Source organism: Scyliorhinus torazame, chromosome 4 (genome assembly GCF_047496885.1).
Source record: "Scyliorhinus torazame isolate Kashiwa2021f chromosome 4, sScyTor2.1, whole genome shotgun sequence".
In the NCBI taxonomy this organism is placed as follows: Eukaryota; Metazoa; Chordata; class Chondrichthyes; order Carcharhiniformes; family Scyliorhinidae; genus Scyliorhinus; species Scyliorhinus torazame.
In genome coordinates this window covers 119,135,720-119,159,492 of record NC_092710.1, presented here as the reverse complement: position 1 = coordinate 119,159,492, position 23,773 = coordinate 119,135,720, and the positions used below count along the sequence as shown (strand labels likewise).

General features: G+C 38.4%; 1 protein-coding gene across 1 annotated transcript in view; it reads left to right on the top strand.

Moving 5' to 3' along the window:
* LOC140411423 (potassium voltage-gated channel subfamily KQT member 5-like) overlaps window positions 1–23,773 on the top strand; it is a 160,645-nt gene that overhangs the window by 12,959 nt on the left and 123,913 nt on the right. Inside the window, 1 exon segment of the mRNA XM_072500530.1 lies at window positions 4,396–4,486. Within this exon segment, the coding sequence (XP_072356631.1) occupies window positions 4,396–4,486 (91 nt within the window).

The window sequence follows — 23,773 nt, the reverse complement described above, 5'->3', positions numbered from 1 at the left end:
GTGACAGTAGGTTATTGGAGAGTGACAGTAGGTTATTGGACAGTGACAGTAGGTATTGGAGAGTGACTGTAGATTATTAGAGAGTGACAGGAGGTTATTGGAGAGTGGCAGTAGGTTATTGGAGACTCTAGGTTACTCTCCAATACCTACTGTCACTCTCCAATACGTACTGTCACTGTCCAATACCTACTGTCACTCTCCAATAACCTACTGTCACTCTCCAATAACCCACTGTCACTCTCCAATAACCTACTGTCACTCTCCAATAACCTACTGTCACTCTCCAATAAGTTAGTGTCACTCTCCAATAACCTACTGTCACTCTCCAATAACCTACTGTTACTCTCCAATAACCTACCGTCACTGTCCAATAACCTACTTTCACTCTCCAATAACCCACTGTCACTCTCCAATAACCTACTGTCACTGTCCAATAACCTACTGTCACTCTCCAATAACCTACTGTCACTGTCCAATAACCTACTGTCACTCTCCAATAACCTACTGTCACTCTCCAATAACCTACTGTCACTGTCCAATAACCTACTGTCACTCTCCAATAACCTACTGTCGCTCTCCAATAACCCACTGTCACTCTCCAATAACATAGTGTCACTCTCCAATAACCAACTGTCACTCTCCAAAAACCTACTGTCACTGTCAAATACCTACTGTCACTCTCCAATAACCTACTGTCACTCTCTTATAACCCACTGTCACTCTCCAATAACGTAGTGTCACTCTCCAATAACCTACTGTCACTCTCCAATAACGTAGTGTCACTCTCCAATAACCTACTGTCACTCTCCAATACCTACTGTCACTCTCCAATACCTACTGTCACTGTCAAATACCTACTGTCACTCTCCAATAACCTACTGTCACTGTCCAATAACCTACTGTCACTCTCCAATAACCTACTGTCACTCTCCAATAACCTACTGTCACCGTCCAATAACCTACTGTCACTCTCCAATAACCTACTGTCGCTCTCCAATAACCCACTGTCACTCTCCAATAACATAGTGTCACTCTCCAATAACCAACTGTCACTCTCCAATAACCTACTGTCACTGTCAAATACCTACTGTCACTCTCCAATAACCTACTGTCACTCTCTTATAACCCACTGTCACTCTCCAATAATGTAGTGTCACTCTCCAATAACCTACTGTCACTCTCCAATAACGTAGTGTCACTCTCCAATAACCTACTGTCACTCTCCAATACCTACTGTCACTCTCCAATACTTACTGTCACTGTCAAATACCTACTGTCACTCTCCAATAACCTACTGTCACTCTCTTATAACCCACTGTCACTCTCCAATAACGTAGTGTCACTCTCCAATAACCTACTGTCACTCTCCAATAACCTACTGTCACTCTCCAATACCTACTGTCACTCTCCAATAACCTACTGTCACTCTGCAATAACCTACTGTCACTCTCCAATCAGCTACTGTCACTGTTCAATAACCTACTCTCACTCTCCAATAATCTGCATTCATCTTCTAATAACCTCTAATGACTCTCCAATAACTTCTGCTCAATGAGTTCTTTATTGCTGATTCCGCCATTAATCTGTGAGCTCGTTAGAGTTTTGTAAATCTGTACATCAGTGAGTTTGTTGTTGTTTTGGTTATTCTGTGTATAACATGTTGCAGTTTTTACTATATTCATCTACTCTAACTAGCCATCGGACCAACTAATCGTCCCTCCAACTGACCCTCCATCTAACGGACCGTCATCCCTCTGACTGACTATCACTCTAACTGACCATCCCATAACTGACTGTCAGTTTTAGTAATCGTCCCTCTGACTGACCAGCCCTCTGACTGAACTTCGCTCTGACTGACCATCCCACTGACTGACTGTCCTTCTGACTGACCATCCCTCTGATTGACTGACTCTCTGACTGACCATCCCTCTAAATAACCATCCCTCTAACTGACTGTCACTCTACGTAATCGTCCCTCTAACAGACTGTTCCCTCTGACTGACCATTACTCTGACAGACCGTTCCCTCTGACTGACCATAACGTTGACAGACCGTTCCCTCTGACTGACCATCACTCTGACTGACCATCACTCTGACAGACCGTTCTCTCTGACAGACCATCACATTGACAGACCGTTCCCTCTGACTGACCATCACTCTGACTGACCATCACTCTGACAGACCGTTCCCTCTGACTAATCATCACTCTGACAGACCGTTCCCTCTGACTGACCATCACATTGACAGACCATTCCCTCTGACTGACCATCACTCTGACTGACCATCACTCTGACAGACCGTTCCCTCTGACTAACCATCACTCTGACAGACCGTTCCCTCTGACTGACCATCACGTTGACAGACCGTTCTCTCTGACTGACTTTCACATTGACAGACCGTTCCCTCTGACTGACCATCACTCTGACTGACCATCACTCTGACGGACCGTTCCCTCTGACTGACCATAACTTTGACTGATTGTCCCTCTGACCATTGCTCCGACTGACCATTCCCTCTGACTGACTAGCACTCTGACTGACCATTCCCTCTGACTGACTATCACTTTGGCTGACCATTGTTCTAACTGACACTCAATCTGACTGATCATTCTCTCTGACTGACCATCACACTCACTGACCATCACTCTGAATGACCATCCCTCTGACTGACCATCCACCTGACTGACCGTCGCTCTGACTGACCATCATTCTGACTGTACATCCCTCTGACTGACCATCCCTCTCTCTGAATGACCATCCTTCTGACTGACCATCCGCCTGACTGACTGTCGCTCTGACTGACCATCACTCTGACTGAACATCCCTCTGACTGACCATCCCTCTAACTAACCATCACTTTGTTTGACCATCATTCTGGTGTTTCCTCTGACTGACCATTCCCTCTGACTGACCATCACTCCAAGAGACCCTCCCCTCTGACAGACCCTCCCCTCTGACTGGCCGTTCCCTCTGACCGGCTGTCACTCTTGCAGACCTTTCCTTCTGACTGACCATCCCTCTGACTGACTGTCACTCTGACTGGCCATCGCTCTGATTGATGTTTGCTCTATTTGACCATCCCTCTGACTGACCAGCACTCTGACTGATCATCCCTCTGATTGTGACTGTCCCTCTGAGTGACTGTCCCTCTGACTGACCATCGCTCTGATGGACCATCGCTTTGACTGACTGTCGCACATACTGACCATCACTTACTGACCATTCCCTCTGACTGGACCATTGCTCTGACTGGACCATTCTCTTCAACTGACCATCACAGTCCCTGACCATTGCTCTAACTGACCATTCCCTCTGATTGACTGTCCCCCTCTGAATGGCCATCACTCTGACTGACCATTCCTCTAGCTGATCGTCCATCTGACTGACTAATGCTCTGACTGACCATTTCAGTGACTGGCCATTCCTCTAACTGATCATCCATCTGACTGACTAATGCTCTGACTGACCATTTCTGTGACTGACCATCCCTCTAATTGACTGTCCTTTTGACTGACGATCCCTCTGGCTTACCATCCTGCTGACTGACCATCCTTCTGACTGACCATTACATCTAACTGACCATCGCTCTGACTTACCATTGCTCTGACTGACCATTCCTCTGATTGACCATTACGTCTAACTGACCATCGTTCTGACTTACCATTGCTCTGACTGACCATTGCTTTGACTGACCATCCCTCTGACTGACCATTGCATCTAACTGACCGTTGCTCTGACTGATTATGCCTCTGACTGATTATTCCACTGACTGATCATTCCTCTGACTGACCATTACTCTGACTGACCATCCCTCTGACTGACCATTGCATCTAACTGACCGTTGCTCTGACTGATTATTCCTCTGACTGATTATTCCTCTGACTGATCATTCCTCTGACTGACCATTGCTTTGACTGACCATCCCTCTGACTGACCATCCCTCTGACTGACAATTGCATTTATCTGACCGTTGCTCTGACTGATTATTCCTCTGACTGACCATTCCTCTGATTGACCATTGTTCTGACTGACCATTGCTCTGACTGACCATCCCTCTGACTGACCATTGCTTTGACTGACCATCCCTCTGACTGACCATTGCATTTATCTGACCGTTGCTCTGACTGACCATCCCTCTGACTGACCATTGCTCTGACTGACCATCCCTCTATCTGACCATCCTTCTGACTGACCATTGACTCTAACTGCCCATTCTTCACCAACTGACCCTTGTAACCAACTGACAAACCTTTCCAACTGACCGTTCCCTCCAGCTGATCATCTCTGCATCTGACCAGCTAACTGACCACCCTTCTCTATTTGGCCATTTCCTCTAACTGTCCACTCTCTCTGCTGGGCCCCACTCTAAGTGACCGCCTCCTCTTTTTGTTAACAGGTTTGTTCTGGTCTTCAGCTGTCTGGTTTTGTCTGTGCTTTCTACAATCCCGGAGCACACCATCCTGGCCTCACACTGTCTCTTCATTCTGGTGAGAGCTCCACATTAAACCCTCGAGAACTGAGAGAATTGTTTACACATCATTGCCTACGTAGGGTCAGAGCCCCCAGCAATCTGTGACTGTGCTGCAGCATTTCAAATGGAAGCAGCGATTTTGCAGCATGTGACTGCTGGTGTTCACAGTGAATGATATCGTATTTTAAATCCATTCTCCCCAATTCAAAATAGAAATCACAACAGTTAAAAAGCTGCGGCACAGAAAGTGGCCACAAATGGCCAGCGGGTCATAGGATGATAGAGGTCAGAGCTAAGGTCAGACTCTGGGACTGTAATCGCAGGAGCGTCACTCGCATTAGATAAATCAGAAAATCCACCCCAACCTAGTCTCAGTATAACACCCAGTTTCATCCTCACACACCCCTCTCACCCTCACCATCACGCACCCATCTCCCCATATGCACCAAAACCCCACTCACCCATCCCACATACTGACCAAACACCTCCCTTTCCCGGTACTAATGCATGTACCCCAAACTCACCCAAACCCCTCCACACACCCAAGACCCCACAGGTAACTATCCCATCTCCCCCATACTCACCCATCACCCCACCCACCCCACACACACACACACCCAAAGTCCTCCACCACATATTTACCCATCTCCCTCTTACTCACCCACACCCCCCAAACACCCAAACCCCACACACCCGTCTCCACCATATTGAATGAAAGCCCCGACCCATTCACCCATCCACCCATATTCATCCAGTGCCCACTCACCCAACCCCACATTCACCCAAAACCCATCCATTGCACTCACCAACCTCCCCGTCATCATCCAAACCCCACTCAGTCAAAGTACCCTACCCATACACACAGCCATCTCCCCCATACTCAACCAAAGCACGCTACCCATAGACACAGCCATCTCCCCCACACTCACCCAAACCACCCTACCCATACTCATAGCCATCTCCCTCATACTCCCCAAACCACCCAATCAGCCATCACCCATATTCACTCAAATTCCCATCACCCAACCTCACTCACCCACCTATACTCACCCAGCCCCCAGAAATCCATCCAGCTCGTGATCACTCATCTCCCCCACAAACCGAATCACGCTTTCCCCCACTCACCCATCTCCACCTACTCACTCAGCCCCCCAAAAAACCCAACCCTCCCATTGGCCATTCTCCCCCAAATTCAACAATACCACCCACCGCTCACTCATTGCCACTATTCTCAGCCGTACAGACCGACATTTCCATTACACACGCACACATCTGACACCTGTTGAAGGATAGATGTTGGCATTTGACAATGAGGGAAAATTCCCCGCTTTTCTTGAAGGGGCCATTAGGTTTTTTAACTCAGATTGGAGACAACACCTCACCTTAGGAAGATGTACTTCCAAAATGCAGCACTTTCCCCGAGAGTTAAATCAAACTTTAATGTCAGTGTACCACTGCAAGTTAAATCAATGTTTGTTGTCAGTGTGTCCCGGAGAGTTAAATCAATGTTTATTGTCAGTGTTTCATTGAGAGTTAAATCAATGTTTATTGTCAGTGTTTCACTGAGAGTTAATCAATATTTATTGTCAGTGTTTCATTGAGAGCTAAATCAGTGTTTATTGTCAGTGTCACTGAAACTGAATCAATGTTTATTATCAGTCTGTCACTGAGAGTTAAATCAATATTTATTGTCAGTGTGTCAATGAGAGTTAAATCAATGTATATTGTCAGTGCGTCACTGAGAATTAAATCAATGTTTATTCAGTTTTTCACTGAGAGTAAAATCAATGTTTATTGTCAGTGTGTCACTGAGAGTTAATCAATGTTTATTGTCAGTGTGTCATTGAGAGTTAATCAATGATTATTGTCAGTGTGTCACTGAGAGTTAATCAATCTTTGTTGTCAGTGTTTCAGTGAGAATTAATCAATGTTTATTGTAAGTGTTTCACTTAGAATTAAATCAATGTTTATTGTCAGTGTGTCACTGAGAATTAAATCAATGTTTATTGTCAGTGTTTCACTTATAATTAAATCAATGTTTATTGTCAGTGTTTCACTGAGAGTTAATCAATGTTTATTGTCAGTGTTTCACTGAGAATTAAATCAATGTTTATTGTCAGTCTGTCACTGAGAATTAAATCAATGTTTATTGTCAGTGTTTCACTGAGAGTTAAATCAATGTTTATTGTCAGTGTGTCACTGAGAGTTAAATCAATGTTTATTGTCAGTGTTTAACTAAGTGTTCATCAATGTTTATTGTCAGTGTGTCACTGAGAGTCAATCAATGTTTATTGTCGGTGTGTCACTGAGAGTTAAATCAATATTTATTGTCAGTGTGTCACTGAGAATTAAATCAATGTTTATTGTCAGTGTGTCACTGAGAATTAAATCAATGTTTATTGTCAGTGTGTCACTGAGAGTTAATCAATGTTTATTGTCGGTGTGTCACTGAGAGTTAAATCAATATTTATTGTCAGTGTGTCACTGAGAATTAAATCAATGTTTATTGTCAGTCTGTCACTGAGAATTAAATCAATGTTTATTGTCAGTGTTTCACTGAGAGTTAAATCAATGTTTATTGTCAGTATCACTGAGAATTAAATCAATGTTTATTGTCAGTGTTTCACTAAGTGTTCATCAATGTTTATTGTCAGTGTGTCACTGAGAATTAAATCAATGTTTATTGCCAGTGTTTCACTGAGAGTTAAATCAATGTTTATTGCCAGTGTCACTGAGAATTAAATCAATATTTATTGTCAGTGTTTCACTAAATGTTCATCAATGTTTATTGTCAGTGTTTCACTGAGAATTAAATGAATGTTTACTGTCAGTGTGTCACTGAGAATTAAATCAACGTTTATTGTCAGTGTTTCACCTAGAATTAAATCAATGTTTATTGTCAGTGTGTCATTGAGAGTTAATCAATGTTTATTGGCAGTGTGTCATTGTGAGTTAATCAATGTTTATTGTCAGTTTGTCATTGAGAGTTAATCAATGTTTATTGCCAGTGTTTCACTTAGAGTTAAAGCAATGTTTATTGTCAGTGTGTCATTGAGAGTTAATCAATGTTTATTCAGTGTTTCACTGAGAGTTAAATCAATGTTCATTGTCAGTGTTTCACTTAGAGTTAATCAATGTTTATTGTCAGTGTGTCACTAACAGTAAAAGCAATGTTTATTGTCAGTGTTTCACTGGGAATTAAATCAAGGGTTATTGTCAGTGTGTCACTGAGAATTAAATCAATGTTTATTGTCAGATAGTCACTGAGAGTTAATCAATGTTTATTGTCAGTGTTTCACTGAGAGTTAATCAATGTTTATTGTCAGTGTGTCATTGAGAGTTAATCAATGTTTATTGTTAGTGTTTCACTGGGATTTAAACAATGTTTATTGTCAGTGTGTCACTGAGAGTTAATCAATGTTTATTGTCAGTGTGTCATTGAGTGTTAATGAATGTTTATTGTCAGTGTATCACTGAGAGTTAATCAAGTTTATTGTCAGTGTTTCACTGGGATTTAAACAATGCTTATTGTCAGTGTGTCACTGAGAGTTAATCAATGTTTATTGTCAGTGTGTCATTGAGAGTTAATCAATGTTTATTCAGGGTTTCACTGAGAGATAAATCAATGTTTATTGTCAGTGTGTCACTGAGAATTAAATCAACATATATTGTCAGTGTTTCACATATAATTAAATCAATGTTTATTGTCAGTGTTACACTGAGAGTTAATCAATGTTTATTGTCAGTGTTTCACTGAGAGTTAATCAATGTTTATTGTCAATGTGTCACTGAGAGTTAATCAATGTTTATTGTCAGTGTTTCACTGAGAGTGAATCAATGTTCATTATCAGTGTGTCACTGAGAATTAAATCAATGTTTATTGTCAGTGTGATGTGGAGATGCCGGCGTTGGACTGGAGTGAGCACACTACAAAGTCTTACAACACCAGGTTAAAGTCCAACAGGTTTGTTTCGATGTCACTAGCTTTCGGAGCGCTGCTCCTTCACCTGAGGAAGGAGCAGCGCTCCGAAAGCTAGTGACATCAAAACAAACCTGTTGGACTTTAACCTGGTGTTGTAAGACTTCGTACTATTGTCAGTGTGTCATTGAGAGTTAATCAATGTTTATTGTCAGTGTATCACTGAGAGATAAATCAATGTTTATTGCCAGTGTTTCACTGGGAGTTAAATCAATGTTTATTGCCAGTGTTTCACTTAGAGTTAAAGCAATGTTTATTGTCAGTGTGTCATTGAGAGTTAATCAATGTTTATTCAGTGTTTCACTGAGAGTTAAATCAATGTTTATTGTCAGTGTTTCACTGAGAGTTAAATCAGTGTTTATTGTCAGTGTTTCACTGAGAGTTAAATCAATGTTTATTGTCAGTGTTTCACTGAGAGTTAACCAATGTTTATTGTCAGTGTGTCATTGAGAGTTAATCAATGTTTATTGTCAGTGTTTCACTGAGAGTGAATCAATGTTCATTGTCAGTGTGTCACTGAGAATTAAATCAATGTTTATTGTCAGTGTGATGTGGAGATGCCGGCGTTGGACTGGAGTGAGCACACTACAAAGTCTTACAACACCAGGTTAAAGTCCAACAGGTTTGTTTCGATGTCACTAGCTTTCGGAGCGCTGCTCCTTCACCTGAGGAAGGAGCAGCGCTCCGAAAGCTAGTGACATCAAAACAAACCTGTTGGACTTTAACCTGGTGTTGTAAGACTTCGTACTATTGTCAGTGTGTCATTGAGAGTTAATCAATGTTTATTGTCAGTGTATCACTGAGAGATAAATCAATGTTTATTGCCAGTGTTTCACTGGGAGTTAAATCAATGTTTATTGCCAGTGTTTCACTTAGAGTTAAAGCAATGTTTATTGTCAGTGTGTCATTGAGAGTTAATCAATGTTTATTCAGTGTTTCACTGAGAGTTAAATCAATGTTTATTGTCAGTGTTTCACTGAGAGTTAAATCAGTGTTTATTGTCAGTGTTTCACTGAGAGTTAAATCAATGTTTATTGTCAGTGTTTCACTGAGAGTTAATCAATGTTTATTGTCAGTGTGTCACTAACAGTAAAAGCAATGTTTATTGTCAGTGTTTCACTGGGAATTAAATCAAGGTGTATTGTCAGTGTGTCACTGAGAATTAAATCAATGTTTATTGTCTGTGTGTCACTCAGAGTTAATCAATGTTTATTGTCAGTGTGTCACTGAGAGTTAAATCAATGTTTATTGTCAGTGTTTCACTGAGAATTAAATCAATGTTTATTGCCAGTGTGTCACTGAGAGTTAATCCATGTTCATTGTCAGTGTGTCACTGAGAGTTAAATCAATGTTTATTGTCAGTGTTTCACTGAGAATTAAATCAATGTTTATTGCCAGTGTCACTGAGAGTTAAATCAATGTTTATTGTCAGTGTTTCACTGAGCGTTAAATCAATGTTTATTGTCAGTGTGTCACTAACAGTAAAAGCAATGTTTATTGTCAGTGTTTCACTGAGAATTAAATCAAGGGTTATTGTCAGTGTGTCACTGAGAGTTAATCAATGTTTATTGCCAGTGTCACTGAGAGTTAATCAATGTTTATTGTCAGTGTTTCACTGAGAATTAAATCAATGTTTATTGTCAGTGTTTCACTGATAGTTAATCAATGTTTATTGTCTGTGTGTCACTCAGAGTTAATCAATGTTTATTGTCAGTGTTTCGCTGGGAGTTAAACAATGTTTATTGTCAGTGTGTCACTGAGAGTTAATCAATGTTTATTGTCAGTGTGTCATTGAGAGTTAATCAATGTTTATTGTCAGTGTGTCACTGAGAGTTAATCAATCTTTTTTCTCAGTGTTTCAGTGAGAATTAATCAATGTTTATTGTCAGTGTTTCACTTAGAATTAAATCAATGTTTATTGTCAGTGTTTCACTGAGAGTTAAATCAATGTTTATTATCAGTGTTTCGCTGTGAGTTAATCAATATTTATTGTCAGTGTGTCACTGTGAGTTAATCAATGTTTATTGGCAGTGTGTCATTGAGAGTTAATCAATGTTTATTGGCAGTTTGTCATTGAGAGTTAATCAATGTTTATTGTCAGTGTTTCACTGAGAGTTAAATCAATATTTATTGTCAGTGTGTCATTGAGAGTTCTATCAATGTTTATTGTCAGTGTGTCATTGAGAGTTAATCAATGTTTATTGTCAGTGTGTCATTGAGAGTTAATCAATGTTTATTGTCAGAGTTTCAGTGTGAGTTAATCAATGTTTATTGTCAGTGTGTCATTGTGAGTGAATCAATGTTTATTATCAGTGTGTCATTGAGAGTTAATCAATGTTTATTGCCAGTGTTTCACTGGCAGTTAAATCAATGTTTATTACCAGTGTTTCACTTAGAGTTCAAGCAATGTTTATTGTCAGTGTGTCATTGAGAGTTAATCAATGTTTTTTCAGTGTTTCACTGAGAGTTAAATCAATGTTTATTGTCAGTGTGTCACTAACAGTAAAAGCAATGTTTATTGTCAGTGTTTCACTGGGAATTACATCAAGGGTTATTGTCAGTGTGTCACTGAGAATTAAATCAATGTTTATTGTCAGATTGTCACTGAGAGTTAATCAATGTTTATTGTCAGTGTTTCACTGAGAGTTAATCAATGTTTATTGTCAGTGTGTCATTGAGAGTTAATCAATGTTTATTGTTAGTGTTTCACTGGGATTTAAACAATGTTTATTGTCAGTGTGTCACTGAGAGTTAATCAATGTTTATTGTCAGTGTTTCACTGAGAGTTAATCAATGTTTATTGTCAGTGTGTCATTGAGAGTTAATCAATGTTTATTGTTAGTGTTTCACTGGGATTTAAACAATGTTTATTGTCAGTGCGTCACTGAGAGTTAATCAATGTTCATTGTTAGTGTTTCACTGGGAGTTAAACTATGTTTATTGTCAGTGTGTCACTGAGAGTTAATCAATGTTTATTGTCAGTGTGTCATTGAGAGTTAATCAATGTTTATTGTCAGTGTGTCACTGAGAGTTGCTCAATGTTTATTGTCAGTGTTTCACTGAGAGTTAATCAATGTTTATTGTCAGTGTTTCACTGAGAATTAAATCCATGTTTATTGTCAGTGTGTCACTGAGAGTTAATCAATGTTTATTGTCAGTGTGTCATTGAGAGTTAATCAATGTTTATTGTAAGTGTGTCATTGAGAGTTAATCAATGTTTATTGTCAGTATGTCCCTAAGAGTTAAATCAATATTTATTGTCAGTGTGTCACTGAGAGTTAATCAGTGTTTATTGTCAGTGTTTCACTGAGAGTTAAATCAATGTTTATTGTCAGTGTGTCACTAAGAGTAAAAGCCATGTTTATTCAGTGTTTCACTGAGAATGTTTATTGTCAGGGTTTCACTGAGAGTAAATCAATGTTTATTGTCAGTATGTCACTGAGAGTTAATCAATGTTTATTGTCAGTGTGTCATTGAGAGTTAATCAATGTTTATTGTCAGTGTGTCATTGAGAGTTAATCAATGTTTATTGTCAGTGTGTCAGTGTGCCACTGAGAGTTAATCAATGTTTATTGTCAGTGTGTCATTGGGAGTTAATCAATGTTTATTGTAAGTGTTTCACTGAGAGTTAATCAATGTTTATTGTCAGTGTTTCACTGAGAATTAAATCAATGTTTATTGTCAGTGTGTCACTGAGAGTTAATCAATGTTTATTGTCAGTGTGTCATTGAGAGGTAATCAATGTTTATTGTCAGTGTGTCATTGAGAGTTAAATCAATGTTTATTGTCAGTGTGTCATTGAGAGTTAATCAATGTTTATTGTCAGTGTTTCACTGAGAATTAAATCACTATTTATTGTCAGTGTGTCACTGAGAGTTAATCAATGTTTATTGTCAGTGTTTCACTTAGAGTTGAAGCAATGTTTATTGTCAGTGTGTCTTTGAGAGTTAATCAATGTTTATTCAGTGTTTAACTGAAAGTTAAATCAATGTTTATTGTCAGTGTGTCACTGAGAGTTAATCAATGTTTATTGTCAGTGTATCACTGAGAGTTAATCAATGTTTATTCAGTGTTTCACTGAGAGTTAAATCAATGTTTATTGTCACGGTGTCACAGAGAGTTAAATCAATGTTTATTGTCAGTGTGTCACTAACAGTAAAAGCAATGTTTATTGTCAGTGTTTCACTGGGAATTAAATCAAGGTTTATTGTCAGTGTGTCACTGAGAATTAAATCAATGTTTATTGTCAGATTGTCACTGAGAGTTAATGAATTTTTATTGTCAGTGTTTCACTGAGAGTTAATCAATGTTTATTGTCAGTGTATCACTGAGAGTTAATCAATGTTTATTGTCAGTGTGTCACTAACAGTAAAAGCAATGTTTATTGTCAGTGTTTCACTGGGAATTAAATCAAGGTTTATTGTCAGTGTGTCACTGAGAATTAAATCAATGTTTATTGTCAGATTGTCACTGAGAGTTAATCAATTTTTATTGTCAGTGTTTCACTGAGAGTTAAATCAATGTTTATTGTCAGTGTTTCACTGTGAGTTAATCAATATTTATTGTCAGTGTGTCACTGAGAGTTAATCAATGTTTATTGTCAGTGTGTCATTGAGAGTTAATCAATGTTTATTGTCAGTGTGTCATTGAGAGGTAATCAATGTTTATTGTCAGTGTCTTTGAGAGTTATATCAATGTTTATTGTCAGTGTGTCATTGAGAGTTAATCAATGTTTATTTTCAGTGTTTCACTGAGAATTAATCAATGTTTATTGTCAGTGTTTCACTGAGAATTAAATCACTATTTATTGTCAGTGTGTCACTGAGAGTTAATCAATGTTTATTGTCAGTGTTTCACTTAGAGTTAAAGCAATGTTTATTTTCAGTGTGTCACTGAGAGTTAATCAATGTTTATTGTCAGTGTATCACTGTGAGTTAATCAATATTTATTGTCAGTGTGTCACTGAGAGTTAATCAATGTTTATTGTCAGTGTGTCATTGAGAGTTAATCAATGTTTATTGTCAGTGTGTCATTGAGAGGTAATCAATGTTTATTGTCAGTGTCTTTGAGAGTTATATCAATGTTTATTGTCAGTGTGTCATTGAGAGTTAATCAATGTTTATTTTCAGTGTTTCACTGAGAATTAATCAATGTTTATTGTCAGTGTTTCACTGAGAATTAAATCACTATTTATTGTCAGTGTGTCACTGAGAGTTAATCAATGTTTATTGTCAGTGTTTCACTTAGAGTTAAAGCAATGTTTATTGTCAGTGTGTCACTGAGAGTTAATCAATGTTTATTGTCAGTGTATCACTCATATTTAATCAATGTTTATTGTTAGTGCTTCACTGGGATTTAAACAATGTTTATTGTCAGTGTGTCACTGAGAGTTAATCAATGTTTATTGTCAGTGTGTCATTCAGAGTTAATCAATGTTTATTCAGTGTTTCACTGAGAGTTAAATCAATGTTTATTGTCACGGTGTCACAGAGAGTTAAATCAATGTTTATTGTCAGTGTGTCACTAACAGTAAAAGCAATGTTTATTGTCAGTGTTTCACTGGGAATTAAATCAAGGTTTATTGTCAGTGTGTCACTGAGAATTAAATCAATGTTTATTGTCAGATTGTCACTGAGAGTTAATGAATTTTGATTGTCAGTGTTTCACTGAGAGTTAATCAATGTTTATTGTCAGTGTGTCACTGAGAGTTAATCAATGTTTATTGTCAGTGTGTCACTGAGAGATAATCAATGTTTATTGTCAGTGTGTCATTGAGAGTTAATCAATGTTTATTGTCAGTGTGTCACTGAGAGTTAATCAATGTTTACTGTAAGTGTGTCATTGAGAGTTAATCAGTGTTTATTGTCAGTATGTCACTACGAGTTAAATCAATATTTATTGTCAGTGTGGCACTGAGAGTTAATCAATGTTTATTGTCAGTCTGTCAGTGTGTCACTGAGAGTTAATCAATGTTTATTGTCAGTGTGTCACTAAGAGTAAAAGCAATGTTTATTCAGTGTTTCACTGAGAATGTTTATTGTCAGTGTTTCATTGAGAGTTAATCAATGTTTATTGTCAGTGTGTCATTGAGAGTTAATCAATGTTTATTGTCAGTGTGTCAGTGTGTCACTGAGAGTTAACTCAATGTTTATTGTCAGTGTGTCACTAACAGTAAAAGCAATGTTTATTGTCAGTGTTTCACTGGGAATTAAATCAAGGTTTATTGTCAGTGTCACTGAGAATTAAATCAATGTTTATTGTCAGATTGTCACTGAGAGTTAATCAATTTTTATTGTCAGTGTTTCACTGAGAGTTAAATCAATGTTTATTGTCAGTGTTTCACTGTGAGTTAATCAATATTTATTGTCAGTGTGTCACTGAGAGTTAATTAATGTTTATTGTCAGTGTGTCATTGAGAGTTAATCAATGTTTATTGTCAGTGTGTCATTGAGAGGTAATCAATGTTTATTGTCAGTGTCTTTGAGAGTTATATCAATGTTTATTGTCAGTGTGTCATTGAGAGTTAATCAATGTTTATTTTCAGTGTTTCACTGAGAATTAATCAATGTTTATTGTCAGTGTTTCACTGAGAATTAAATCACTATTTATTGTCAGTGTGTCACTGAGAGTTAATCAATGTTTATTGTCAGTGTTTCACTTAGAGTTAAAGCAATGTTTATTGTCAGTGTGTCACTGAGAGTTAATCAATGTTTATTGTCAGTCTATCACTGTGAGTTAATCAATATTTATTGTCAGTGTGTCACTGAGAGTTAATCAATGTTTATTGTCAGTGTGTCATTGAGAGTTAATCAATGTTTATTGTCAGTGTGTCATTGAGAGGTAATCAATGTTTATTGTTAGTGTCTTTGAGAGTTATATCAATGTTTATTGTCAGTGTGTCATTGAGAGTTAATCAATGTTTATTTTCAGTGTTTCACTGAGAATTAATCAATGTTTATTGTCAGTGTTTCACTGAGAATTAAATCACTATTTATTGTCAGTGTGTCACTGAGAGTTAATCAATGTTTATTGTCAGTGTTTCACTTAGAGTTAAAGCAATGTTTATTGTCAGTGTGTCACTGAGAGTTAATCAATGTTTATTGTCAGTGTATCACTCAGAGTTAATCAATGTTTATTGTTAGTGCTTCACTGGGATTTAAACAATGTTTATTGTCAGTGTGTCACTGAGAGTTAATCAATGTTTATTGTCAGTGTGTCATTCAGAGTTAATCAATGTTTATTCAGTGTTTCACTGAGAGTTAAATCAATGTTTATTGTCACGGTGTCACAGAGAGTTAAATCAATGTTTATTGTCAGTGTGTCACTAACAGTAAAAGCAATGTTTATTGTCAGTGTTTCACTGGGAATTAAATCAAGGTTTATTGTCAGTGTGTCACTGAGAATTAAATCAATGTTTATTGTCAGATTGTCACTGAGAGTTAATGAATTTTGATTGTCAGTGTTTCACTGAGAGTTAATCAATGTTTATTGTCAGTGTGTCACTGAGAGTTAATCAATGTTTATTGTCAGTGTGTCACTGAGAGCTAATCAATGTTTATTGTCAGTGTTTCACTGGGAGTTAAACTAGGTTTATTGTCAGTGTGTCACTGAGAGTTAATCAATGTTTATTGTCAGTGTGTCATTGAGAGTTAATCAATGTTTATTGTCAGTGTGTCACTGAGAGTTAATCAATGTTTATTGTCAGTGTTTCACTGAGAGTTAATCAATGTTTATTTTCAGTGTTTCACTGAGAATTAATCAATGTTTATTGTCAGTGTTTCACTGAGAATTAAATCACTATTTATTGTCAGTGTGTCACTGAGAGTTAATCAATGTTTATTGTCAGTGTTTCACTTAGAGTTAAAGCAATGTTTATTGTCAGTGTGTCACTGAGAGTTAATCAATGTTTATTGTCAGTCTATCACTGTGAGTTAATCAATATTTATTGTCAGTGTGTCACTGAGAGTTAATCAATGTTTATTGTCAGTGTGTCATTGAGAGTTAATCAATGTTTATTGTCAGTGTGTCATTGAGAGGTAATCAATGTTTATTGTTAGTGTCTTTGAGAGTTATATCAATGTTTATTGTCAGTGTGTCATTGAGAGTTAATCAATGTTTATTTTCAGTGTTTCACTGAGAATTAATCAATGTTTATTGTCAGTGTTTCACTGAGAATTAAATCACTATTTATTGTCAGTGTGTCACTGAGAGTTAATCAATGTTTATTGTCAGTGTTTCACTTAGAGTTAAAGCAATGTTTATTGTCAGTGTGTCACTGAGAGTTAATCAATGTTTATTGTCAGTGTATCACTCAGAGTTAATCAATGTTTATTGTTAGTGCTTCACTGGGATTTAAACAATGTTTATTGTCAGTGTGTCACTGAGAGTTAATCAATGTTTATTGTCAGTGTGTCATTCAGAGTTAATCAATGTTTATTCAGTGTTTCACTGAGAGTTAAATCAATGTTTATTGTCACGGTGTCACAGAGAGTTAAATCAATGTTTATTGTCAGTGTGTCACTAACAGTAAAAGCAATGTTTATTGTCAGTGTTTCACTGGGAATTAAATCAAGGTTTATTGTCAGTGTGTCACTGAGAATTAAATCAATGTTTATTGTCAGATTGTCACTGAGAGTTAATGAATTTTGATTGTCAGTGTTTCACTGAGAGTTAATCAATGTTTATTGTCAGTGTGTCACTGAGAGTTAATCAATGTTTATTGTCAGTGTGTCACTGAGAGCTAATCAATGTTTATTGTCAGTGTTTCACTGGGAGTTAAACTAGGTTTATTGTCAGTGTGTCACTGAGAGTTAATCAATGTTTATTGTCAGTGTGTCATTGAGAGTTAATCAATGTTTATTGTCAGTGTGTCACTGAGAGTTAATCAATGTTTATTGTCAGTGTTTCACTGAGAGTTAATCAATGTTTATTGTCAGTGTTTCACTGAGAATTAAATCCATGTTTATTGTCAGTGTGTCACTGAGAGTTAATCAATGTTTATTGTCAGTGTGTCATTGAGAGTTAATCAATGTTTACTGTAAGTGTGTCATTGAGAGTTAATCAATGTTTATTGTCAGTATGTCACTACGAGTTAAATCAATATTTATTGTCAGTGTGTCACTGAGAGTTAATCAATGTTTATTGTCAGTGTGTCAGTGTGTCACTGAGAGTTAATCAATGTTTATTGTCAGTGTGTCACTAAGAGTAAAAGCAATGTTTATTCAGTGTTTCACTGAGAATGTTTATTGTCAGTGTTTCACTGAGAGTAAATCAATGTTTATTGTCAGTATGTCACTGAGAGTTAATCAATGTTTATTGTCAGTGTGTCATTGAGAGTTAATCAATGTTTATTGTCAGTGTGTCAGTGTGTCACTGAGAGTTAAATCAATGTTTATTGTCAGTGTGTCACTAACAGTAAAAGCAATGTTTATTGTCAGTGTTTCACTGGGAATTAAATCAAGGTTTATTGTCAGTGTGTCACTGAGAATTAAATCAATGTTTATTGTCAGATTGTCACTGAGAGTTAATCAATTTTTATTGTCAGTGTTTCACTGAGAGTTAAATCAATGTTTATTGTCAGTGTTTCACTGTGAGTTAATCAATATTTATTGTCAGTGTGTCACTGAGAGTTAATCAATGTTTATTGTCAGTGTGTCATTGAGAGTTAATCAATGTTTATTGTCAGTGTGTCATTGAGAGGTAATCAATGTTTATTGTCAGCGGCTTTGAGAGTTATATCAATGTTTCTTGTCAGTGTGTCATTGAGAGTTAATCAATGTTTATTTTCAGTGTTTCACTGAGAATTAATCAATGTTTATTGTCAGTGTTTCACTGAGAATTAAATCACTATTTATTGTCAGTGTGTCACTGAGGGTTAATCAATGTTTATTGTCAGTGTTTCACTTAGAGTTAAAGCAATGTTTATTGTCAGTGTGTCACTGAGAGTTAATCAATGTTTATTGTCAGTGTATCACTGTGAGTTAATCAATATTTATTGTCAGTGTGTCACTGAGAGTTAATCAATGTTTATTGTCAGTGTATCACTGAGAGTTAATCAATGTTTATTGTCAGTATGTCATTGAGAGGTAATCAATGTTTATTGTCAGTGTCTTTGAGAGTTATATCAATGTTTATTGTCAGTGTGTCATTGAGAGTTAATCAATGTTTATTTTCAGTGTTTCACTGAGAATTAATCAATGTTTATTGTCAGTGTTTCACTGAGAATTAAATCACTATTTATTGTCAGTGTGTCACTGAGAGTTAATCAATGTTTATTGTCAGTGTTTCACTTAGAGTTAAAGCAATGTTTATTGTCAGTGTGTCACTGAGAGTTAATCAATGTTTATTGTCAGTGTATCACTCAGAGTTAATCAATGTTTATTGTTAGTGCTTCACTGGGATTTAAACAATGTTTATTGTCAGTGTGTCACTGAGAGTTAATCAATGTTTATTGTCAGTGTGTCATTCAGAGTTAATCAATGTTTATTCAGTGTTTCACTGAGAGTTAAATCAATGTTTATTGTCACGGTGTCACAGAGAGTTAAATCAATGTTTATTGTCAGTGTGTCACTAACAGTAAAAGCAATGTTTATTGTCAGTGTTTCACTGGGAATTAAATCAAGGTTTATTGTCAGTGTGTCACTGAGAATTAAATCAATGTTTATTGTCAGATTGTCACTGAGAGTTAATGAATTTTGATTGTCAGTGTTTCACTGAGAGTTAATCAATGTTTATTGTCAGTGTGTCACTGAGAGTTAATCAATGTTTATTGTCAGTGTGTCACTGAGAGCTAATCAATGTTTATTGTCAGTGTTTCACTGGGAGTTAATCTATGTTTATTGTCAGTGTGTCACTGAGAGTTAATCAATGTTTATTGTCAGTGTGTCATTGAGAGTTAATCAATGTTTATTGTCAGTGTGTCACTGAGAGTTAATCAAAGTTTAGTGTCAGTGTTTCACTGAGTGTTAATCAATGTTTATTGTCAGTGTTTCACTGAGAATTAAATCCATGTTTATTGTCAGTGTGTCACTGAGAGTTAATCAATGTTTATTGTCAGTGTGTCATTGAGAGTTAATCAATGTTTACTGTAAGTGTGTCATTGAGAGTTAATCAATGTTTATTGTCAGTATGTCACTACGAGTTAAATCAATATTTATTGTCAGTGTGTCACTGAGAGTTAATCAATGTTTATTGTCAGTGTGTCAATGTGTCACTGAGAGTTAATCAATGTTTATTGTCAGTGTGTCACTAAGAGTAAAAGCAATGTTTATTCAGTGTTTCACTGAGAATGTTTATTGTCAGTGTTTCACTGAGAGTAAATCAATGTTTATTGTCAGTATGTCACTGAGAGTTAATCAATGTTTATTGTCAGTGTGTCATTGAGAGTTAATCAATGTTTATTGTCAGTGTGTCATTGAGTGTTAATCAATGTTTATTGTCAGTGTGTCAGTTTGTCACTGAGAGTTAAATCAATGTTTATTGTCAGTGTGTCACTAACAGTAAAAGCAATGTTTATTGTCAGTGTTTCACTGGGAATTAAATCAAGGTTTATTGTCAGTGTGTCACTGAGAATTAAATCAATGTTTATTGTCAGATTGTCACTGAGAGTTAATCAATGTTTATTGTCAGTGTTTCACTGAGAGTTAATCAATGTTTATTGTCAGTGTATCACTGAGAGTTAATCAATGTTTATTGTTAGTGTTTCACTGGGATTTAAACAATGTTTATTGTCAGTGTGTCACTGAGAGTTAATCAGTGTTTATTGTCAGTGTGTCATTCAGAGTTAATCAATGTTTATTCAGTGTTTCACTGAGAGTTAAATCAATGTTTATTGTCACGGTGTCACAGAGAGTTAAATCATTGTTTGTTGTCAGTGTGTCACTAACAGTAAAAGCAATGTTTATTGTCAGTGTTTCACTGAGAATTAAAGCAATGTTTATTGTCAGTGTTTCACTGAGAATTACATCAAGGTTTATTGTCAGTGTGTCAAGGGTACGTGATGTCTCGGATCGTGTTTTCCGGGTCCTTAGGGGGGAGGGGGAGCAGCCCCAAGTCGTGGTCCACATTGGCACCAACGACATAGGTAGGAAAGGGGACAAGGATGTCAGGCAGGCTTTCAGGGAGCTAGGATGGAAGCTCAGAACTAGAACAAACAGAGTTGTTATCTCTGGGTTGTTGCCCGTGCCACGTGATAGTGAGATGAGGAATAGGGAGAGAGAGCATTTAAACACGTGGCTACAGGGATGGTGCAGGCGGGAGGGTTTCAGATTTTTGGATAACTGGGGCTCTTTCTGGGGAAGGTGGGACCTCTACAGACAGGATGGTCTACATCTGAACCTGAGGGGCACAAATATCCTGGGGGGGAGATTTGTTAGTGCTCTTTGGGGGGGTTTAAACTAATGCAGCAGGGGCATGGGAACCTGGATTGTAGTTTTAGGGTAAGGGAGAATGAGAGTATAGAGGTCAGGAGCACAGATTTGACGTCGCAGGAGGGGGCCAGCGTTCAGGTAGGTGGTTTGAAGTGTGTCTACTTCAATGCCAGGAGTATACGAAACAAGGTAGGGGAACTGGCAGCGTGGGTTGGTACCTGGGACTTCGATGTTGTGGCCATTTCGGAGACTTGGATAGAGCAGGGACAGGAATGGATGTTGCAGGTTCCGGGGTTTAGGTGTTTTAGTAAGCTCAGAGAAGGAGGCAAAAGAGGGGGCGGTGTGGCGCTGCTAGTCAAGAGCAGTATTACGGTGGCGGAGAGGATGCTAGATGGGGACTCTTCTTCCGAGGTAGTATTGGCTGAAGTTAGAAACAGGAAAGGAGAGGTCACCCTGTTGGGAGTTTTTTATAGGCCTCCTAATAGTTCTAGGGATGTAGAGGAAAGGATGGCGAAGATGATTCTGGATATGAGCGAAAGTAACAGGGTAGTTATTATGGGAGACTTTAACTTTCCAAATATTGACTGGAAAAGATATAGTTCGAGTACAATAGATGGGTCGTTTTTTGTACAGTGTGTGCAGGAGGGTTTCCTGAAACAATATGTTGACAGGCCAACAAGAGGCGAGGCCACGTTGGATTTGGTTTTGGGTAATGAACCAGGCCAGGTGTTGGATTTGGAGGTAGGAGAGCACTTTGGGGACAGTGACCACAATTCGGTGACGTTTACGTTAATGATGGAAAGGGATAAGTATACACCGCAGGGCAAGAGTTATAGCTGGGGGAAGGGCAATTATGATGCCATTAGACGTGACTTGGGGGGGATAAGGTGGAGAAGTAGGCTGCAAGTGTTGGGCACACTGGATAAGTGGGGCTTGTTGAAGGATCAGCTACTGCGTGTTCTTGATAAGTATGTACCGGTCAGACAGGGAGGAAGGCGTCGAGCGAGGGAACCGTGGTTTACCAGGGAAGTGGAATCTCTTGTTAAGAGGAAGAAGGAGGCCTATGTGAAGATGAAGTGTGAAGTTTCGGTTGGGGCGATGGATAGTTACAAGGTAGCGAGGAAGGATCTAAAGAGAGAGCTAAGACGAGCAAGGAGGGGACATGAGAAGTATTTGGCAGGAAGGATCAAGGAAAACCCAAAAGCTTTCTATAGGTATGTCAGGAATAAGCGAATGACTAGGGAAAGAGTAGGACCAGTCAAGGACAGGGATGGGAAATTGTGTGTGGAGTCTGAAGAGATAGGCGAGATACTAAATGAATATTTTTCGTCAGTATTCACTCAGGAAAAAGATAATGTTGTGGAGGAGAATGCTGAGCCCCAGGCTAGTAGAATAGATGGCATTGAGGTACGTAGGGAAGAGGTGTTGGCAATTCTGGACAGGCTGAAAATAGATAAGTCCCCGGGACCTGATGGGATGTATCCTAGGATTCTATGGAAGGCCAGGGAAGAGATTGCTGGACCTTTGGCTTTGATTTTTATGTCATCATTGGCTACAGGAATAGTGCCAGAGGACTGGAGGACAGCAAATGTGGTCCCTTTGTTCAAAAAGGGGAGCAGAGACAACCCCGGCAACTATAGACCGGTGAGCCTCACGTCTGTAGTGGGTAAAGTCTTGGAGGGGATTATAAGGGACAAGATTTATAATCATCTAGATAGGAATGATATGATCAGGGATAGTCAGCATGGCTTTGTGAAGGGTAGGTCATGCCTCACAAACCTTATTGAGTTCTTTGAGAAGGTGACTGAACAGGTAGACGAGGGTAGAGCAGTTGATGTGGTGTATATGGATTTCAGCAAAGCGTTTGATAAGGTTCCCCACGGTAGGCTATTGCAAAAAATACGGAGGCTGGGGATTAAGGGTGATTTAGAGATGTGGATCAGAAATTGGCTAGCTGAAAGAAGACAGAGGGTGGTGGTTGATGGGAAATGTTCAGAATGGAGTACAGTCACAAGTGGAGTACCACAAGGATCTGTTCTGGGGCCGTTGCTGTTTGTCATTTTTATCAATGACCTAGAGGAAGGCACAGAAGGGTGGGTGAGTAAATTTGCAGATGATACTAAAGTCGGTGGTGTTGTCGATAGTGTGGAAGGATGTAGCAGGTTACAGAGGGATATAGATAAGCTGCAGAGCTGGGCTGAGAGGTGGCAAATGGAGTTTAATGTAGAGAAGTGTGAGGTGATTCACTTTGGAAGGAATAACAGGAATGCGGAATATTTGGCTAATGGTAAAGTTCTTGAAAGTGTGGCTGAGCAGAGGGATCTAGGTGTCCATGTACATAGATCCCTGAAAGTTGCCACCCAGGTTGATAGGGTTGTGAAGAAGGCCTATGGAGTGTTGGCCTTTATTGGTAGAGGGATTGAGTTCCGGAGTCGGGAGGTCATGTTGCAGCTGTACAGAACTCTGGTCCGGCCGCATTTGGAGTATTGCGTACAGTTCTGGTCACCGCATTATAGGAAGGACGTGGAGGCTTTGGAGCGGGTGCAGAGGAGATTTACCAGGATGTTGCCTGGTATGGAGGGAAAATCTTATGAGGAAAGGCTGACGGACTTGAGGTTGTTTTCGTTGGAGAGAAGAAGGTTAAGAGGAGACTTAATAGAGGCATACAAAATGATCAGGGGGTTGGATAGGGTGGACAGTGAGAGCCTTCTCCCGCGGATGGATATGGCTGGCACGAGGGGACATAACTTTAAACTGAGGGGTAATAGATATAGGACAGAGGTCAGAGGTAGGTTCTTTACGCAAAGAGTAGTGAGGCCGTGGAATGCCCTACCTGCTACAGTAGTGAACTCGCCAACATTGAGGGCATTTAAAAGTTTATTGGATAAACATATGGATGATAATGGCATAGTGTAGGTTAGATGGCTTTTGTTTCGGTGCAACATCGTGGGCCGAA